This window comes from Lagopus leucura, unplaced genomic scaffold, assembly GCF_019238085.1.
Source record: "Lagopus leucura isolate 7727_CA_CO unplaced genomic scaffold, USGS_WTPT01 Super-Scaffold_100001, whole genome shotgun sequence".
Classification (NCBI taxonomy): Eukaryota; Metazoa; Chordata; class Aves; order Galliformes; family Phasianidae; genus Lagopus; species Lagopus leucura.
This window is the reverse complement of record NW_024962262.1, coordinates 43340453-43362635: the sequence shown is the minus strand read 5'-3', so window position 1 is coordinate 43362635 and position 22183 is coordinate 43340453. Positions and strand designations below refer to the sequence as shown.

General features: G+C 37.7%; 1 protein-coding gene across 2 annotated transcripts; it reads right to left on the bottom strand.

The window, feature by feature from the left end:
- Positions 1-1775: 1775 nt before the first annotated feature.
- On the bottom strand, positions 1776-20975 carry CDC16 (cell division cycle 16). 2 transcript variants are annotated; one of them, XM_042868145.1, is made up of 18 exons: positions 20865-20975; positions 20457-20511; positions 19747-19844; positions 19063-19101; positions 18439-18579; positions 16381-16540; positions 15626-15720; positions 14893-15026; positions 12947-13026; positions 11423-11472; positions 10733-10806; positions 9034-9159; positions 8790-8942; positions 8283-8346; positions 6809-6870; positions 4690-4825; positions 3567-3657; positions 1776-3131 (listed from the first exon to the last, which is right to left on the bottom strand). In XM_042868145.1, the coding sequence occupies exons 1-18, from the start codon at positions 20910-20912 to the stop codon at positions 2866-2868; spliced, it is 1872 nt and encodes a 623-aa protein (XP_042724079.1). In that variant the 5' UTR covers positions 20913-20975; the 3' UTR covers positions 1776-2865. The 2 variants fall into 2 exon arrangements, with proteins under 2 accessions (XP_042724079.1, XP_042724080.1); XM_042868146.1 differs by lacking the exon at positions 20865-20975 and having other exon boundaries at positions 19747-19842.
- Positions 20976-22183: the final 1208 nt, after the last annotated feature.

Genomic DNA, 22183 nt, shown 5'->3' with positions numbered 1-22183 from the left:
CAGGCTGCATGGAGTAGCACTCTACCTGCCCTTGACCACCTCCAGGGATGAGGCACCACAGCTTCTCTGGGCAGCTGTGCCACTGCCTCACTGCCCTCTCACTGAGAAATGTACCCCTGACATCTAATCTGAATCTTAGTTTCAAACCATTCCCCTTTGGCCTGGTGGGCTAGGGCTGAAAGCTAGCCAGGTGCTGGGGATGCCACACCATGAGGAAAGGGACAGTTGTTTCTGGCATCAGCTTGCAGGTCCTGTGTCCATGAGTTTTCAAATCATGAAAACCTTGAAGACAACAGCAGTGTCCCCCCACAGTGGGTTAGGATTGCTAGAGAGCAGGTTACGTGTAAGACGTTGCTTTAGCAGGCATGTTAGTCATAGGCTGGAGCAGGACAGGTACTGGGAGGCACAGCAGGAGATGCAGGTGCAAAGATGAAGATTCGGACAGAACACGAGCAGTAAACAGAAATAAGGAAAGAAGCTTTTCCTGAAGTCCTCTCTGAGGCATGCACAACATTAGCTTAACAAGCACTAACCTAATTGTATCTGCCTGAAGAACTGGAAGCCAAACCAGGCTTCATCAAGAATTCCTCTGATGTTGCCCAGGAAAAATCATTCACAGTCTAAGACATTTTGAAAATGTTTCCTTCTAGGTAACTTTTAGTGGCAATAAAGAAGGGCTAGCAACAACCAGCCAAAAAACTTCAGCAGATAGCTGCAGAATTGAAGGGTCATGACACATTGCCTTTAGAGCAAGAGCAGTTTTCTGTACCCTCCCTTTTCTCTCCACTCAGCCCCACTGACGACTTTTACACAGCGGTTCACAATTTTTCAACCTGAGAGATCAGACAGAGAAAAGCTTTTTAAGTGCTAGGCGAGTTCCCATACCTGATTTACACCCTAAGCATACAAATTTGTATTACAACAGCTCTGGAAGTGGCTAAGGGGCAAGCCAATTGCTCTCAGCAGTGCAGGAATACAACTAAGCAGGATTGCCATCAGAGCCAACACACCATCAGATCAGAACTGATATCAAATATTATCAATTTTTAAGACTAGTTAGTCAATGAAAAAAGCAGCAACATAGGAAAAAAAGAAAAAAATCCACAGACGTCCATGGCTGACATTAGCAAGAGGCCAGATTTGCTGGAGTATTTAGCCAACATGTATGTAGAAACTTCTTTCCGGGATGCATGACTAGAATCTTAAATTTACCTACTGTAGATTAAAAATAAACAAATGTATTATCATTTTATCATATCAAGACTGCTAATGAAAGAAGATAGACTACCAAAAAACAAGAAAAAAGGAAGATTTCAGTATATATGTATATACTTGGGCTCATCCCTTGTCTCTTCTTATTTATGAAAAGCATCAATAAAAATTAGTATAGGAAATATTTAATGACTTGCACTAGTATGCCACTTGTTTTTTAAACCATGTCCTAGTAAAGCAGATGAAAATTGTATCACACATGTTTTGTGCTGAAGATAGAACTGAAAAATGATTGTTTAAATGCCAACACGAATGTAGTGAAATACGGTATAAAAATTGTATTTTAGACCAATCATTCTATTTTGCTAAAAGACAAATTAGCTTTGTTTTTTTTTTTTTTTTTTTTTTTTTTTTAAACTTAATGAAAAATCCTTATCTACAGAAAAAGCTAGCTTTTGAGCACTGAAATACTTACTACTGAAGCCTGGACTATTAAACCTCAGAGAATCTTTTCTTTACATTAAATGTCAAAATCCAGCAAGAAGTCACGGAAGAAAAAATTATGACAGCTTGTAGCATTATGTTTTTAATTTTAAGCCCACCGTAGTGACATAGGTGAAACAGGCACAAAGGGAAAGGAGCTATTTACACAAAATACATTCAACATTCATACTATGAAGGCAGACAGACCCAATTCTGTTCAGTGGACGGACAAATCATTGCTTCTCTACAGAAACATATGCTTTAATTCATTGTTTTTCAGTGAGCCAATGGCATTTAAAAACACCACTCTAGAGACTTGTAAAAGTTTTATATTATTCAGTTTATCCTTTGCCTTGGCAAAACAACTGTGTGTAAAGAGAATGACTGCATTTTCTACAGAAGTACACTGTGGCTTACAACTTTATTATTACACTACTGAAAAATAGTTCAGGTATCATTCATTGCAGGAAACACCAATTTACCTCGGTATTTTCACCATTCATATTGTTGTCCCATCAGCTTACCAGAAACAGTTCTCACACGACCTCTCAGTAGCACAATATAGAATAACAACAAAGAAGCCAACAATAATTCGGACAAGGCATAACAAAGTAACATGCTTTGTCATCAATTTAATGCACGTCCAATTAGAGTCAAGTGATGGGAATCCACTGGAATCACTCTGTGAAGAAATACATACTTATGAAGTAGTAAGTGTAAAACCTCATGGATTTTTTGGTCTATTTACTAAGAAAGCATTCCTCACAGACGGGATGAAAACTCAGAAGCTACAATAATACTGTGTTAGACCTTGGCTAATCCATTTGGCAATACTGTAAACTCTTCCATGTTAGGTATTATTTTTAAACCTTCACAGTCTTACTGATGGCAGACACAAGGATCAGTAAACAGTTTTAAAAACATAATGTGCATTTATTTATTTGTTTTTACTTTATCACATATGATTAACTTTGTAGAAATAATAAAATTGGAAATAGTCCCTCATGTATTTTTTAATCATCCTTAAGGCAAGCATTATTTCTGTGGTGTTAAATACAGCATAGTAGTATGAATTCATATAAAAATAGCAAATTCCTGAAAGTATAACACCATAACAAAAACACTAAAACAAATACTTAGACAAAATGTGCCCACTATCAGAACTTATGGTCATGTACTGTGGTCTGACATTGATGTTTCTAGCATCATATCGCTTTCATTCATTTCTATCTCAAATGTTTCTTCCAGTGGACGGCTGGTATCAGTATTTGTCCTTTGATGTGATGTCTCTAACGTTACTATACCACTCTCATCCAGAGTCTGTCTTTCTATGTCAAATTCTCTGAAATCCCAGGCAGGTGAAATAATGTTCTTTAAGGTCTTCATTGTGTGTACATCAAAGTCATAACATCTTAGTTTGTCTTTGATCTCTGTTCCTAGGAAAACAGACAAACCATCAGTTTGTCCCTAACAAACATTCCCAAAACATATCACGAAACAATATCCAGAAACGACTCTGGTTCTCTGTGTATTCAGAACACTAAAGTTTAAGTGTTGGTCTGACAAAAATCTAGCAGCCTACTACCTACCTACACACACAAAGTAAAATTCAGATTCAAAGTCTATTACTAGAAGCAGCTGCCAGTTCCCTTCTCAGCTTTCTATGAGGGTTTTTTCATTGTTTAAAGTTGATACAACCCATGATGCATGTAAGGTATTTAACACAGCTGCATCGTTCTTCCAGATGTATTAACTGACAATATTGAGAAGAAACATCTGCTTCAATTGTGAGAAAAAATTGCTGGAAAAGCAGGATGACAGTAGACAGTCTTTTTGATGCAAGATCTCTCTCCAAGGATTCAATGACTTACCAATGTAAGCTTCAGAATCACCAATATACATTTCTATGCAATGTCCGAGCATTGTGACTGAAAACGTGTCATCCCTCCTAAGTCCAAGGGCCTATTAAAAAAAATAAAACAATAAAATAAAATCAAAACAGGAAAAAGTCTTTAGCTGCATAGAAAACCATTTGTATCTTAAGTCCGCTATTCTGAGTTTGTTGGTTGACAATGTGATCAAAGTAGTCCCTGCTGTAAAAGCAAAATACCGTGCAACCAAAATATTTTCATATGAACTGACTTAAGAAAGCAAACCACAAAAATACAACTAGAAATGGAAATGTATCCAGACAGAGAATCGCTCATAAGCCATGAAGATACACTAATAAAATAATTCTAAAAGCTGCAAGGAACTTAATTTTACATAGCTAAACTACAATTGATAATGAAATAGACTGAGACATACTTAAGTAATTACAATTAAATTTACATGATACAAGCTTCTAAGTACATATAACTGCAGCTAAATTCTCAACCCTATCAACCTGAATGCTGAAAAATCTAGCACTCACTGAAATTCACTGTTACTGAGTGAAGACATGAAAAAATCCAAAAACTGCCCTGGAAATAATAAAATACAATCACAGAATCATAGAATTGTTTGGGTTGGAAAAGACCTTAAAGATCACGGAGTCCAACCACAAGCTAACCATCCTACCCTAACTCTAACAACCCTCCGCTAAATCATGTCCCTGAGCACCACATCCAAACGGCTTTTAAACACATCCAGAAAAATCCATGACAACAGAAAGCGGCCTATTTTTAAAATCTACACTTAGTGCAGAATTTCTTTGAAGCATAGGTTGGAATTACTTCAAACCACTTCAGCTGTAGAAGTTGTTAACATACACACAACGTGTAGGATAATTCAGTTGGTTTACAAGAAGGATCCACCAACAGAGTTTAAAAAAGTGGCTTTAAAAAAAATAATGATTAGACTTAACTCATAGAAAACTAGGGAAGACTTCTTAAAAAAAATAAATAAAATGAACAGTAATTTGGGGGTTGGATAAAACATTCAATCTGTTCCAAAATCAAAACCAAATGAAATGGTAAATACAGACTCAGCGACCAGCGCTTTAAGCATACATACCGTATGAAAATAGTCAATAGCACTTTCAAAATTGCCCATAAGACTGTGTATGTAGCCAATGGCAGAGTAAGTGGAAGCGTTTTGAGGAATCAGTACTAGAGCCTGGCGATGGTATTCCAGTGCTTCTTCATACTTCCTGATGGGGTTAAATACAGAATATCTATTAGCAAGCTTCAGAACGGAAGATGTTGTTATAGTATTCTGTTGATAATTTCCTTACCTCTGTGACAGACAATCCTGTCAAGAACTTTGAAGTTTCTGATTTGTTTTCTTAACATAAAAAGCACACAAGAGTCACAGATGTTGATAATTTTCTTCCTCAGCATAATTGAGAAATCACTGTTCCCCTTATGTAGCGCAATAGCTGTCTGCAGCTAGGTCCCATTTGGAGAAAATTCTAGTCATTAGATATGGTAAATTTCTTTAGATATTTAATGCTGCTCACTGCAAAATTAGGTTTCTTTCTGTAGCTCTCATTTTTCTTCCCAGGGGAGTAAAGGAGCAATGAGACTGAATCACTCATTGTTCAAAATGAGAAAAGCTCCCCAAGCAGAAATTTCACAACCCTTTAGTGCTGCATACAGGACTTTTGTTACTTCCACTTTGACACCGTTTTCATTAGAACAGCAAGACTTACACAGTCACAATTTTTTTCAAGTGAGCCACGCTTTCTTTGAAAATTCTCTCTTACATAGACTGCTTATTGCATTTGTTTTTTTACAAACCAAGGATTAAGTGTATGTTATTGGTGCTACTGTCCAAAATTCAAGCGTCACATTTAGCATCCTATGGTACCAAGCTGGCAAAAATAAAGACAGCAATTGTCTATTCAAAAGAAATTTTCTTGTCTCTAGCTGTAATGAAATTAAGCAAACATCAATACATAATGTTGTTAAAGACAAAAATCAAGGCATAAAAATTTGCAGCTGCTTTCCTTTGCACAAAACTTTCACACAGCTTCAAATGTTAGTTTCAGTACACTATTGACCTGTCTGACTACCTACCACTCTATTTTAATGTGCTGTTTTCAAATTTCAACTACGCAGACCAGTCAGATTTTCAGATATGGACATTCTACCTTGTCAAAATGTACGTGCAGCTGCCTAAACTCTCATCTTCCTGAAAGACAGTTTACAAGGATGCGAAAATACACTGGATTGGCTTTCTGAACCTGAACAAATAGTAAAATGCAAGTCACCCTGAAAAGGATGTAATCAGTAACAAAGTTACTGCAAGAAATTAAAAAAGACAAAAGGAATTATAAATGAATTACTTGAAAAAAAAAAACCAAAACACGTTTTTTTCTTTGATTTTGTGAGAGCAGGTAACTATTATACATCAGTATTTCCCAACAAAAATGACAAATAATTGCAGTTCTAACACAAAACCATTACTATCAAAGCTAAAGCAGACATACAGCTTATATCTAACTGGAATCTTTTCATTGGCATCTTACTAACACGAACTGCAGTTAAAACCACAGCATTAAAAAATATATGGTACTGGTTAAACATAAGACAACACTTGTTAAAATTAAAGTAAGAGAGAACATTTATCAGCATTAAAACCACTAAAGCTTTCATATGCACTTTGCACTTCCTTTTTCTCTTCTCAGAGATGCAGATATGAAATGAAACATGAAGCAGTGCTGTCCTTAAAAGCCATAGAATAACATTTTATTGTTAAGGTCACTGAACACTGAGCTAAAGTAATAAAATAGAAGCTTAAGCACTGATCCAAGCAATGAATAGCATCAAAGGTGGTTTTGTGCTGAATTAATTCACTGGACATAGTCAAGCATGTCAGGATTGTGACAGTAGCTCATTTGCTTTCAGACCCATCTGAAGAGCTAAAAGCCTATGACCAGCTTTCTATTTAAGAACCAACAGCTAAGGAAAGGCTTTCACATTAAGTACTTTAACTTGCACATGAAAGACTGTCCATAAGGAGCAATCTGCGTACTTATTTTACACACGGATCTAGGGAACCTGGCTTTTCTTATAAGATGCTTCTACATTGCCCTCATGTGGTATACAATCCTGATGAAAACAAGGAGGCCCAGAAAAACACATTTTCTGTAGTATTACAGATAGTTGAAGCTCCTGTGATATCTACTTACTTCAGTTTTCGGCAGACGTGTCCTAAGTTGTTCAGTAAAGGCTCCCACTTATCAACTGTTATCTGCAAAATAATCAACAATTCAAGTAGCTGCAGCTTGCCAGATTGTAACTAAATCTTATAGGACTACTTAAACAACACACAAAAAACCCACACCCCATAACAAATGAAACAATTCAATCACAACCAAGAAGAACTTGGTTGTTTTAGTATCGCTGACACTTTAATACAAACTAAACAAAGTTTGTTTTCTACTTAACAAGAAGTCATACTTCAAGGTCTCAAAGCCTAGGAGAATTAAGACTCACAAATTAGATATTCATATTAAAAAAAATAAAAAATCATAAATGCTGTGGGTCTTTCTACTCTCTTCACCATAGTCTAACTTCATCTGCTCTAAATAAATGAGCTCATTTCTAAAACACACAGAAAACTATCCAACAAAATCCTTACAACAGTTTTCACTGAAATTGAAAAGTCATTTATTTGACTTGATCACATTAAGAATTTTGATTCAATAGAATAGTATCTCTAGTTCTTTTAGGTGCTTCCTACTCTAATTCTAAAATTCTGAAATTCCATGTGTGTGTTTCTACACATAACATTTAGTATTTCTATAAAGAAGAAAAAATGTCACACAAAAGAATTGAGGCTTCTGCATAAGTTTAAGCCTGATCTACAGTCTGTGGCTTTTGCACGTACAACAGTACAACCATAACTAAAATAAAACAAATCTATTTACACATTAGAGAGTTTATAAGTTAGCATCTATCTGGTTTATTTTAATAAATCTATGTCTTGTCCACATAGGATTGTGGTTTTTCAGTGCTTTCTACTTGTCAGAGGTTCACTGTTCTCCAGAAGCAAGGTCGTTATCTTGGTAGGAGATACACTGCTAACAAGTACTGCAGCATAAGGTAGCGTCCTCGTTAAATAAATTTCAGCTAAAAATCATTAGAAAGCTATCTGTAAGTTCACAGCTCAGCTAACTTTCAGGAAGTTAGTTAAGCATCCCTGGACCCACTCCCACACAGTCTCCATCTGGTAGAAAGAAAAAAAATCCACACCTACAGACTTCCAAAGAAAAGTGGAAGTGATTCCAGAACGCAGTTCCACATGGTAGAAGCTATCTTCCACACACGTACCCAATTCTACCTTCAGGCCAAAAACCATTCATTTACTAATACCTAAGACTAAGAATGCAACCTGGGTTCCATGCTTCCCAATCAACACTTACAGTTTTGTTCTGCTTTTGTTATCATTTGTTTTTAATTTCAAATTAAAACACACTTTTGGCCATTTCCAGTAGCATTAAAAATAACACATGATGACTCTCATCTGTAAAACTGAACACATAATTACAATGAGTTAGTCCAGACTTTGAAGTCATTCTATTGTGTTGCTTTTGCCTTCATAAAAAAAAACTTCCTGGAGTTGCATGGATTTATGATCACGTGTATTACGAGGAAAAATACCTCATTTCCAATAGCTTTGATTTTTTCCAGTGCATCGAGAAACCACTTTTCTGCAGTTTTCCAGCTAAATAATAGGAGTGGGGAGGAAAGAAAAGTGAATTAGCAAAGAGTTCTAATTACCAGCATGAGAAAACTGTATTACAATCAACAGTTCTTTGATCGTATTTGGTTGTATGAATGCAATCATCATTAAAAATGAAGCGATTTTGCCAAACGATCTTAATGGCTGACAAGACAAAGTTAAACAACAAAACAAACCAGAAGCAAACCAAGGATGTTCAATGAACAACTTCTATCCGTTATATTTTTTTCACAATATATTTGAAATCTCAAAAAGCCTTTACATTACCTAAATGAGGTAAATGTAGGTAAACATAAATATCACCTAACCAGGTGATACTTTACACTACAGAATACAAAGTAAGTACTTTAATAGATATAGTAGCACATCACATTTCAGAATAATCCTTCCTTAAAATTATATTTTATCGTGTTTTGCAAGCTTACTCTCCATTTTGAAATGCAACCACTCCAACTTCATGCATAACAAAAGGATCTTCAGGTGCAATACTTAAAGCTTGGCTAAAAAACCTTTCAGCTAGTTTCGAGTTGTTGGTCAAACCATATTCCAGTCCAATATAGAGCATTGGCAAATGACACCTAGAAAGAAAAATTCATAAGATACAGGTCAGTTTTCTCTACTACTTATGGACCAGCTTCAACTTTTCTGAATATGGCATTTGTGACATACCCTTTCATGAGCTGTGCAGCTGTGAAGTATGCAGCCATTGCTTGGTCGTGTTCACTCTCAACAGCAAACGAATGCCCGTATGCTATCCAGGCAGGTCCGTAGGTCCTCTCAAGTGTAGTAGCTTTGCTAAAAACAAGAGCAGATTACAAGCAGACATTTGAAATTGAATTTCATCTGCTTCAGACAGTACTTACATAGCAACATCATAAGACATTAGGTAGCTGTTAGGATAATCTTTCAGGACTGGATGTAAATAAAGGTCATGTTAAAAGTTTGAACTGTTCAACACTTACTAGTATCAAACATTTTCAAGAATTCCCTGTGTTATTTCTATTGCTGTTCATGGACACCAGAAATTACTTGACAATACTGAAAAGAAACAATTACATTAGGCAAACTGGGTAAAATATAGGAAAAGTCAGTAGTGACACACGGCGTATTAAATATATGTAAATTAACAATTAATGACAGACATGTCATATCCTTTTTTAAAAGTTTCCGATGTATTTCAGAAGTAACCTATTTGGTTACTTAGCCATCCTTAACAACCATTCAGTCTAAACCTTGCTTTGTCACAGTTAAACTTATTATCTTGAAGATCCCGGAGAAGAGTTTTCGGTCTTCTGGGACAAAACCTGACACAAAACATTGGCATCTTTCCATCCTACATCTTAGACAGCCTAAATCACTTCCAAAAACTTGCCCCATGAACCACTTCATCCAAAACTCTTGTTTGCTGCATTCTCTTAAATTCAATTCAAATGCCTCATATTCCTCCCAAGTTCCTTACATACATTGACTTGTTGGCATTACAATACAGCTTTGCTACGTTCTGACAAAACCTTGTTTTCCTACTTGGTGCTGAGCCCTTTTGCAAATCTGTAGGAATAGATGAGCATGCAGATACGTCCTTCTAGAGCAGTTGGAACAATCCTTTCCTTACATATTGCTGGCATAGTGCAGATGTGCCTTCTACCCTGTTCTGTGATGTCCCGTGACTCCAAAACAATGGTATGGGATGGCAGCCTGTGTTTTTATCCATGGTATCTCCAGATACTTTTCTAATGAACTACTGCCTAGCCTACAGTTAAGGCTAGCCTTGTAGTAGTACACTACCAAACCAATCTACTACAGGTTGGTTCAAGGCATCTCAATTAAGCTTACACTATCAAAACAAATGCTGTAACTTCACAGCTCTCCAACCAGTGTTGACAATCAACACACATCTATCACAGGAAAGAGCAGTGGACTGGCTGACCAGCCTACAAGTACAAGCCTGTTAGTGCAAAGAGAGAAGCAGAGAGCCAAACGGCAGGATTTTCTGTTTAACTCTTCAATTTTAGATTTGAAATCCAGACCTGGGAGAATGTCCAAGTGTCCTTAAGCTAAAAGCTGAGGCTGGATTACCTAGCCATAGTTAGCTAGGTGGCACGAACGAATGTAAGGAATGCACCTGCTCATAATAGGAAGGTGACTGACAAGAGATTCCATGTAAGCCTGTAAATAATTATTTTATCATCTGGAAGGTTCAGGTCTAAATTGTTTATACCCTGTTTCGGGTATAGCAAAAGAAATATTGCAGTATTAACCACCATATGAAACCTTCTGCTTACTCTGAGTTATAATAACAACTGTGAACACTAAATATTTACTTAGCGAATAAGAAACAAGATATGCAAGTGAGAAAAACAAGTTTTACCTGAGGTATCTTCTGGCATGTTCATTTTTGTGGCCAACCATGAGATAGTAGCAACCTACTGCAAACCACGACACCTACAGATTACAAACCAAGATAATTATTAGATATACAACATTGATTTCAGTGAAACATCATAGCAGGTTATACTTCACAGGGGAGCAGTGTATAGCAGATAGAATGCTGGCACGTTTACATCATTAAATGGGTTTGTTCAGCCTCAAGAAGAGAAAGTTAAGTGCAGAGCTAACTGCTGCCTTCAATTTTAGCTAATGATAGGGAATACAGAAGACAAAAGCCAGCCTCTTCTCACAAGGAGCACAGTGACAGGATGGGAGGCAGCATGGACAAGCTGCAATATGGGGAATTCAGACTAAATAAAAGGAAAACAATTTTCACAATGAAGCCAAACACTGAAACAGACTGCCAGAAAGGCTTAATTTATTATTATTATACACTTTGAATGATTATTCAAAGTGAAATCCTCACACTGAATGTTTTACAACTACTCTTACACCAAGAAATCTCTACATAAGAAAATTACAACGCAGAGAAAAAGGTGTGAACAATTTTACTCAGTTCTGATCATTATTTATTTATATTTATATTTACACACACACACACATCTCAAACTGACCATTACCACTTTTGCTTGCTTTTATTTAAGGAAAATGGAGGCTTAGAACAACTTACAGGATTATTTGGATACAAATCCACCAGTTTATGAGAAAGATAGAAGAGTTCTACAAAGGGGAAGAAACAAGAAAACAAAATTAAAATATGCTAAAACATTCAGATGTCTCTTGCCCCTTAGCTTCCTATGTGAATATGCAGCATGTCTAGTGCTATTAATACACCATGTACAAAAATGTTTTAGTGGTCGTGCTTCACACTGCCTCGATACAGAGGCACTTCTGCAACTAGATAAACCAAACAAAATGTATATTTGCAGTACACAAACAAGCAGCTACACATCTCACTCCTTAAGAACCCTGCAACAACTTTGGTAACTACCATACATCAAAGTAAATGCCTGCAGAACTACACTTAAATCTATTGTGTGAAGGTAGAACACAGTTCAGCTTTCTGCATCTAAAAATGTATAATGTATCGGCCAGATCAATTTCAAAATGAGTGTTCTATGCACTAACATGCCAAAGACTGGACAAAACCAACTTAAATATTCCATATGCTCCTTTGAATAACTACAATTATTTCTATTAGAAAATTGACCACAGATTACAGGAAGTAATCAGATACAGGATAACAATTTTAATGCCTTTTGAAATTGCATTACAGTACATAAACCAAGTGTTTCCTCAGAGCATGGTGTTTTTAAATTGATGAGTTCTGTACTTGAGTGCTCTGCATCAATTCCTCTGTTTCAGAAAAATCAAATATGAAAAAAAAAGGCTTAAAAAATACCAGCTTATTTATGAAAAGTTCTCAATGCAGACTTCAAGTAACTGAACACTGGAAATAACAGTACACCTACTGACCTATTTGTGTACTACAATGCACTATACTCAGAGACACTGTGAAACACACGAGCTCCTTATTCTATCTTCCAATTGGCATTGAAGACTTTCAAGGCCTTCACTTGATTTGCATGTTTATGTGCAGTTTGAAGTGAGAAGAAGTCATCCCAACTGCAAGTGAGCTATTCTCATGATTTCAAAGGTGTTCTCTGGTTATAGATTATTTCAACTAAAAGCAGACCTTTGCGATAGCAAAAGCAAGGAGAGAACACAGAAGCTTTTTAATATGGAAAAAACACTACCACTTAAGTATACACACTGCTAAGGAGTTCCTCCTACTTTAAATTACCATATTTTGTTGCTGGAGAAAATCACACCTAGATACTCTAGTAGAACAACTGAAAACAAGATAAAACAGTTGAAGTAGAACAGTACAATTCACAAACTTTTTGGGTACGTAGCCCAGGAATTGAAAGACAGTGACACTTGTGATCACAAGTGAGTACAGATTCTTTGCCCTGTCCTTCACCATTAGCTCTAGAACTCCATTCTTTTCCACTTAAGCATTATTCTCTCACAAATAAGAAGAGAAATACCCGTTTTTTTTCACATCATATTTTAGGAGTGGCTATTTTTAAAATAGCTTATAAGGGAATTTCTTGGCATCTTTGAATTTTTTTTTTTTAAATTGAAGCCTGGCAGTGTTCTTTTAACTGTCATTAAACGTTGTGGTTCTTACCATTTGCTTTATTAAGTTCCACAAGTGTCCCTATATGGACAGGTAAACAGTTTGCATGGAAAGGATCCTTTTCCATCACTCTAAAATAAACAAACAAATAAATTGAAATGCACATTTCAAAAGCTTTAACGTGTTTTGAAATAGTCTGCTTTTATATTGTGTAATGTTCCAGTTAATTACCCCTTTCAGCATTAGACTGCCATTTGTAACTAGACTGTGCCTATTACCAGCACAATAAAGGTTTAAGACCACAAAATAACCATTCATTTAACTTAACAAGACTAACACAACATCTTGGCAAGCTGAATATACAATTAGAATAACTACAACAACAAGAGAACACAGTATGTGTTTGCTTGCAGGTCACCTGTGATTTAACTAGCAGACAACAATATTACTGTTCTCTGTCCTATAAATTCCATGGGCTTGTCAGCAACTTTCCTGTAATGCTACTGTATTTTCTGTGCTTATGGAAATAGGCTCTACAATGTTAAGCAGCATGCCAGAGGAAACACAGTTAGCTCAGTTTTAATATTTTTATTTACAGTGACATTTAGAAATGGATTAGGTGCAGGACACAGCTTGTAGGCTTGCGCCCTTTTTCTAAGCACTGCCATTTGGTAAAGTAAACAGAGGGAAGCAAATGCCTTGAAATCTGCAGAATCTCTTCTATCAGAAGTACAAGAGCTATGACTCCGTTTTCCAAGACGTACACCTTCAGACAGTTAAGAGTTCTGTTGACATTTTAAAATAATTCAAAGTATTTCAAATTAAAACAAAAAAGTATAAAGGTTCCCTGTAAGATTCTAAGCATTTTTATTCTACAGACTTCTGAGATTCCCATTTGCAAGCTCTAGAATGTGTGATGGTCTCCTCTTTGACAGTCACGTGCTCCTGCCACTTTCTGCTAGAGGAGTGGAAATTATGAAGTTTCAGAGGAAAAAAAAATATATATGATTTAAATGACTTCACTGGAGTCATTTATTTCAGCAGAATCATGTTTTTTCTCAGTTGTTTAAGCTCACTAAAGCTGTCAGCATTCTCTGCAGCCTTTCCAGAAATCTTGCCTCTACTGGCTTCTAAAGGACACTCTATCTGATGATGGTTTGAGATAAGAAAAAACTGTTCTGTAAACTGAACCTTTACAAGACTCATATTCTGAGACTATGCAGTACACACACAAAACTAGTTTTCTTATGAGGTGAGCAGACGAAATAGCTCCAGAAGTATTGAGCGTTATGTTAGTTGAGAAGTAATCCATGTTGTTCTGATCCATCTGACAACCCAACAGTTGTGCACACCCTGGCTATGTAACAACTGACAGGCAATTTCACCACCAGAGAAATCATACTCTTTAACTAACCAACTGAACCAGATCTGTTTGTTCTGCAGGCCAGATCAAAAGCAGGCAGATAACATGAAAGAACAGAATGAACAGAAGAAAACAGCACAATGCTGATAAATTGGAGTTTTGCTCTGGATGATTTTGCTACAGATTACAGAAGCACGTACCACTGGGCAAAAACTACCCATTTTAACTGTCTGAAATTCTGTATCAAACTTATGCATGAAAGGGACAGAATAGCAAGGTCTGTTGTGCTAGGACAAGGGGAAATGGTTTCAAACTAGAAGAGAAGAGATTTAGATTGGATGTAAGAAAAACAGATGTTTTTTGTGATTAGGGTGGTGAAGCACTGGCACAGGTTGCCCAGAGAAGTGGTGGATGTCCCACCCCTGGAGATACTCAAGGTCAGACTGGACAGGGCTCTGCACACCCCAATCCAGCTGCAGTTGTCCTTGTTCACTGCAGGGGAGTTAGACTGTCCCCTGGCCTTTAAGGGCCCAACTCAAACGATCCTATGATGAATTGAACAGTCGCTCCAGTTATAATTACCATTCCACAAGACATTACAAAAAAACTCTTAAAAATTACTTTGTATACTTACAGTGAAGTACGCTTATAACACATCTTGAAGTCACAGTTATAATAATGTCTTTCAGCTAAAGACACTACTACATCCAGGTTTTCCTGAAGACCATTTACTGATTCAGGAATCAGTGTTTCACTGGGTTTATTATACTGCAAGACAAAAGAAACACAACTTGCAAATCCAATCTAATATCAGATATTTATTTAGTTCTAAAAGAACGTAGCTACATAAAGCTTACCATTCTTTGTTTTAAACTGAAAGTGAGTCAAATCTGTATTTGATAAAATGGTTCTTTACAATGTACTTTAAAAGCTCATTTAGAGCACGATAGATGCTTGATAATGTCCATATATGAAGTATGAGCTGTACAAATGAATATTGACTTGGATAAAGCTGGCTTCCAGTACTCTCACTTTCTCTTCAGAAAAAAAAAGAGTTTGGAAGGCTGTTGTTATGACCTGTTATTTTTAGGTAATGGACATTTTGCCTACATTGTTGATGTGCTTTTCCCCACCTAACCATTTCTCAGGAAATAAAGCTAAACCAGATGGGATTATATAAAACTATCATACTATCTTTCATCAAATGATATCTACTGCATCATAAATCATAAAACAAAATAATGACCAATACTACAAAGCACTCGTATTTCTAAAGTTCAGAGTAAAAACGCTAACAACGAACATTTTCACCTGGAGTCAAGATTTAAACACAACTGAACAGCTTTTTAGTCAGCTTATGGTTTTACCTTTTTCAATTTATTCTCAAATAAAAAGTGCAGCAATTCTTGTTCTTCTTCTGTACATTGCTTATTAAGAGGTAGAGATTCAAGAAGTTCCTTTTCTATAGAAATTAAAGAATAATTTAAAACAGTCACATTAGGGAAAAAACGACAAGAACAAACATAGTAAGAACTCAGATGCAAAAAAACAAAAAAAAACCAGTAAAGATGCATTAAAAAGAGAATATTAGTTATGGAAATTAATTATCAAATTCTCACTTCCTTCTAGACTTTTAAATGAAACTTAATGACATAGCACACCATTAGTGTAACTCATTTTACATGTCAGTTTACCTCTCAGAATGCTCTATTAAATAACACCTACTAACAGACAAGCAAAAACTAGTAGGATTTTGTGAATTCAAAGGCTGTGAAGTTGAAAACAAGAAAAAACATTGGTCAGGCTGAACAAAAAGCATGGGAGCTTCTGCAGCTAACAAATGAGACAGCTGGGTGACTCTGTTCCTTTTAATTCTTAGAACTGCAAGACTAAAAACTAATGTTCAAATATAATCTGCTCAAACTTATAATTTTCATTCATTTCAAAATAAAAAAAACCTTTTCATACGATCATCACCTAGTGCTTTCCTAGCAACTGAGGACAACTTTTACATCAGCTTTTAAACTCTGTATTGCATTATTTTTTTTTTAAATGCAGGAAAATGGCATATTAAGAAAGCAGATAAATTTTACTTGTATTTGAGAAATACTGCCATCCAGACCTTCTTGTGCAGTCAGCATATGGTGCGATGTTAAAAGATCAAATGCTTCAAAGCAGTAAACATCAAGCTTCAAGGCTTCTTTGTAGCTGTGTGTTGCTAGGGTTCTATTATCCAAAGCATCATAGATCTTCCCTCGCAAAAGGCATATAGAGCTCTTGATCTGGTGGAAAAGCAGGGCTGGAGGTCAAAGACTGAATCAATGTTTGCAATTTGCTTTTGAGCACAAATCAAATGGGCTCCCTGAAAAGTAAAAAGCATTCATGTATGATGGAACCTGGTATTCTAGCACTGTTTTCAAAGATAAAAGTTTCTATTAGTTTAAGAATCAAATTAATACGTTTTGAGGTTATTTACAGCCAGACAAATACACACTTGAAACAAGTAGAGGGAGGACAGGAGTCTGTATTTCCTACTTTGAGCATCCAACCTCTGCCACTGAATTGTAAAATAGATAAAATACATTCCTGTTACACTTCAAAGGGAAATGGACACTTCCACACCTCTTTCTTTTACACAACACACTTCTCATAAGACAAGAATGTCTCCAGTGAAGATGAAAAAGACCAACTCAGCAAACTCAGCTACTCTGGGTAAACGTATTTTTCTTTTCAATCTAAGACACAGACAGTAGTGAAAAGATAATTACTACCAAATAAGTGCTAGGGCACCTAATAACTAACACGTTCTTTCAAAACTCCAACCTTCAGCTCAATTAGAAGGCCACAGAACTGTCATCAAGTTACTTACAAAAAGGTTGTGAATTATGCATATATGTTGTCACACTAACCAGACAAATCAGCTTAGAAGTCTGCATACTAGAAAGAGTACAGCTGTTTTGACAACAATAAAACCTGGGAGGCTGGTAAAGAAAGGGTAATACTGTTCCCAGCTCACTCTCAGTCCAGAACAAGCATTGGTGCACACCAATCAAATAAGTACCTTTTGAAAAAGCTACGATCCTAGTGAGGAGTTTGATGTAAATTCCTTGTAACAGTTTCAACCTCATTAGTTCCCTCCTTTGGCAAACCAAACCTACTCACGAATGTGGGGAGAACTAAATTGTCCTAAGTATTCACGAAGAGAAGGGCTGAGGAAGTTGAGTTTTTTGACTGGATTATTTTTCAGACAAAATAATTGCTCAACTTAGTTCAAGAATCAGTCAACTAGATGCTAGGGCAGAAGTACCACGAAATGGGGAAAACACCAAAGGATGAAGAATGAACACTCAAAGCTGGGTTTTTTTTGTTTGTTTGTTTTTTTAAACTTTGTTAGCCTGGCTAGCTTAAATGTATCCATTAGGGTGCAACAGAGTAATTCAGTCTAATCCTCCTCTGGTTTAAGCCAATAAATATGTTTACATAATACAGTTTTAGAAAAGGGGAAGAAAAAAAAAAAAATCAGTTCACATTGACAATTTTACTCATTTTGCTGCTCCTGTTTTTCAGGGAAAAATCTGTTTGTCAGCCCCCCTGCTGTAGTTTCAGTTAATGAACTTCATTTTACATCCGGACAAACAAACTCTTCAACTCTAAATGCACACTGAGAATCCCCTCTGTGTGCCTACACAGAATTTTGTCCACTTAACTTCAAAAAACTTCACTCAATTGCCACATCATTTCCAAGTGTGACAACATGGAAGAAATTCTTTCATTAAAACAAATACCTACAGGAGAGGAAAACCTGCGTTATTATCATCTTAGAACCTGAAGCACAACTGAAAGAAATGTTATTTTACATTACCAAGACAGAAACTGCACTACAGAGCTAAAAGACTCTAAAAATCAATGCCAGATTGACAACATCCTTCTGTAAATTACTGGCAGGCACTTTGCAGGATGTTTCTGTAAAATGAAGATTTAAAGTTTTTTTCATACCTGCAAGTCAACACCTGACTTATGGGTTGAAAGAGGAATGATTCAGCATTTCTGAAAGCCACCTTATGCAGAAAGGAGTGCTTAGACACCTACAGCTTCAAAATTCGTACAGCTGCAAAATCACTTTCTGACTTCACACACACTTTTTAGTTATAAAAGTAGTTATTTTTAAAATGTCACTTACGGAAGATTGTGACATCTCCCAGTCTGTGGTACAGTCTTTCAATCCACTTTCATCCTTCATGTACTTCTCAAAGAGTCTTTTGTTGATTGGCTCTTCCATATCAAGGATATCCAAGGCCTGTTGATGTTCTTTGGCAGCATACTAGCCACAAATATGAGTGTGCAAAAAACAAGGTTGGGATTTGAAACATCCGTACGTTATGTGTCAATATACCTAGTGCTACATTTCAAAGGCAAAGATTATAACAACTAGTATTTGCCAGTAGGGTTTATGTCCAAATTTGAATTTACATGCATACATCATTTTACTGTTACTATCTATTAAATAAAACCATTTCACCAGCCACTTATAATACAGGACTTATATTAAAAATCATTCACATGCTTTTCCCACAAAATATTAGAGAAATATTTTCTTTCCTGTACAAAGGGTCAATTGGATTTCAGCACTACAGTACCACAATGGATACTCCAACAACCATACTGAAGGCTAAAGGTTGAAATCAACTGCCCCAAAATTTAAACTTGGTATTCTAATGAATGTTGAGCCTCAGCACATTTAATCTTCCCAAGACACAGCTATTATTTAGTTTGTTTCCAATAAAGGCAAAAAATGTGTACTCACATGACATCTAGCCGCAAGGTAGCGACATGCTTCATATAACTGAAAGAGAAGTTGCATTCATGTTAGTAATAAAGAAAGAGAACTCTCTCATTTTTCAATTGTACAGCTTCTCCTGCACTCTCATCCAAGGAAAAATCTTCCTGTTCAAAATGACTACTTAAGTCTGTAACTTCTCATACTCAAAGGACACTGTGTTCACTCTTGACCACACTCATTCGCAGAGCAGAGGACAACTAAAGTAACTACACTTTAAGCAACACCCCATCTCTCCACATCTGCTGCTGTTCCATCCTTGGACCCCTACCTTATCTGCGACCCACCTTGGGCCAATACATGGAACAGTTATGTTGGGAGAGATTATGAAGATTACTGACCAACTGCCTGACAACTTCACGGCTAAGCAGAAGTTACAGCACGTTACTGAGGGCATTGCCCAAATGCTCTGAGAACACTGACAGGCACCCATGTTGGTAGGAAGCCTTCCAGCACTTTATCTCCCTCATGGTAATGTTTCCTTATATCTAGTCTGAAATGTATTGCTGTATTTGATGCAGGTAAACTGCATTATGTAGGTTTTATAATCAATATTCCTGGGGACCTTAACCTCTGACAGCAAAGCAGCTGCTGTGGTTAACAACATTAGTTTGTAAGTGGAACAGCAGTAATTCATCTAAAATGACTTACCTTATCCAATTTACGAGACCGAAGGGCATGTGCTGCCCTATGATACTGAGCTGTTAGGTAAAGACACTGGGCCAACCAGTAGATATCTTGAGGTTCCTCTTAAAAATAAAGAGGAAATTATAAACCATCAATTGATACAATATCTTTAAACATTTTTATAAACCATCAATTGATACAATATCTTTAAACATTTTCATACAGAATATTTACTAGAAGAATATCTGTTTTCCACTATTCCAGCACACCACGATGTAAAGGATAATATGTATATAAAAACAACTTTCTATCACTGCAAGGTTAAAATGGAAAAAGTTTAGATTTCAAAACTAAAGACATGAGTGCATAAAAGAGTGAATACAATGAACTACTAGAAGTGCATGAGAAGGAGATAACAGTGATATAGATTTGAGAAAAAAACATCAATAAACAGCTGTCTATGGGAGCTGTAAGCTACCCTGCCCTTGGAAATAGCTGGAACACAAAACACAACTCAAAATTGTCTCCTACTGAAAAGATCAATGGAAAACTGAAGTGAAAGCTGATCAGACTTCTGCACTTCTATCCATGCTGGCTGAAGCAAAGCGTAATAATATAAAATACTAGTAGCCTAGGTTTTTTTGTGATGAAAGCCCTACCGCCATTCAAAGAAACGTAAGTAGACTTAACCAGAAAGAGGCGACTGAAGAACAAGGCAACATGCTAATGCTTACCATGAGACAATGAAGCCACTTTGTCTGCCCAGAACAGGGCACTCTGATACTGCTGCTGTAAAGGAATGATAGAAATTATTATGATGATTTACTGGAAATTTGTTTACCTAGCTTACCTTGAAATCTATTACACGTTGCTTGCATTTAATGTCGGATTACGTATGCAATGCCTAATGAATGGTGAATGCCATCTGAGCTCCTCACAAGTTCAAAAATCAGCGTGAAGGGGGCAGTCCCCCAGCATCGAAGGACACCAAGGTCAGCAACGTGAGACGGGGCAGTTCTGCAGTCGGTCCCCGCTGCCCTAGCTCAGCTCAGCTCAGCTGAGGGCCGAGTGCTCAGCCTGGGGTTATCCCGCGCCGGGCCTCAGCGAGGCCCCAGCCCAACTGCCGCCGCCCCGCGCCTCACCTGGTCGATGTAGTGCCGCACCCGCTTCCTCAGCCGCTCCAGGTTCATCCTCCCGCGGACCGTGTGAGAGCGCGGAGCCAGCCTCGATGGCAGCGCTCACCGCTCCGCCCGGCCGGGCGCGCTGCTGCCGTGCCGTGCCGCGCGGAGCCGCCCCTTCCGGCCCCGCTCGGCGCCGACCGTCCCCTTCCTGACGGGAGCCGCACCCCGAACGCCGCGTTCCGGGAGCGAGGCGGCTGCTGTAGGGTTGAGGGCATAAAAGACCGCCAGCTTCCTTTAAACTCGGTTAAGTCGTTTTTGCCTTACACGTGCCGGTCTGCTGACCTCTCACACATGTACAGCTTCTAAGCAGGACCCCAGGGGTCCGTCAGTGTTTAACATCTTTATCAGTGATGCAGATGATGGGATGGAGTGCACCCTCAGCAAGTGTGCTGATGGCACCAAGCTGAGAGGAGTGGTTGGTAAAGCAGGAGCGAGGGATGGCGTCAATAGGGAGATTTAGATTGGATGTCAGAGAGAAGATTTTTACTGAGAAAGCTCTTGGAGAGGGTCCAGAGGAGAGCCATGAAGATGATCAGGGGGCTGGAGCACCTCCCCTACAAAGACAGGCTGAGGCAGCTGGGATTGGTCAGCCTGGAGAAAGGAAGGCTGCGGGGTGACCTCATTGCAGCCTTTCAGTACCTAAAGGGAGCCTACAAACAGGAGGGGAGTCAGCTCTTTGAAAGGGTTGATAACAGCAGGACAAGAGGAAATGGTTTGAAGTTGAGGGAGGGAAGATTTAGGTTGGATGTCAGGGGGAAGTTCTTTACAGAGAGAGTGGTGAGGTGCTGGAACAGGCTGCCCAGAGAGGCTGTGGATGCCCTGTCCATCCCTGGAGGTGTTCAAGGCCAGGTTGGATGGGCCCCTGGGCAGCCTGGTCTATTATGTGATGCAGTGGCTGGCAGCCCTGCCTGTGGCAGGGGATGGAACTTGATGGTCCTTGAGATCCCTTCCAACCCAAACTGTTCTGTGATTTTGTAATTCAGTGAAAAGAAGCTCAGCTGGGATTTTCGTACTGTTTACAAACTAGCGAGTGGTGGAGCCCATAGTTTGCTTAAAAACATCACATCCTCCTCACAGATCAAGTGTAGTGGTAGCTCCCCAGAGCTCAGTATTTTCTAGTAGGCCAGTGAGCTGGTGAACCTGAGGAAAGAGCAAGGGATGCTTAACTATCTCAGCAGGACAGAAAGAGACAGGAGCTGGTGCTCATCTCTAAGGTAGAAGACTTGGTTGGGGAAGAAAAAAAAAGATACACAGGAAGCGTGGGGGTTGGAAGAGAAGAG

Excerpts from the sequence above, each read along its gene's own strand:
- CDC16 (XM_042868145.1), bottom strand. The coding sequence starts at position 20,912 with ATGAACCTGGAGCGGCTGAGGAAGCGGGTGCGGCACTACATCGACCAG. Across the intron at positions 13,027-14,892 it reads TGTTATAAGCGTACTTCACT|AGTGATGGAAAAGGATCCTT; the intron begins GTAAGTATACAA and ends TGTTTATTTTAG. Across the intron at positions 4,826-6,808 it reads CACGTCTGCCGAAAACTGAA|GAAGTATGAAGAAGCACTGG; the intron begins GTAAGTAGATAT and ends TAACCCCATCAG.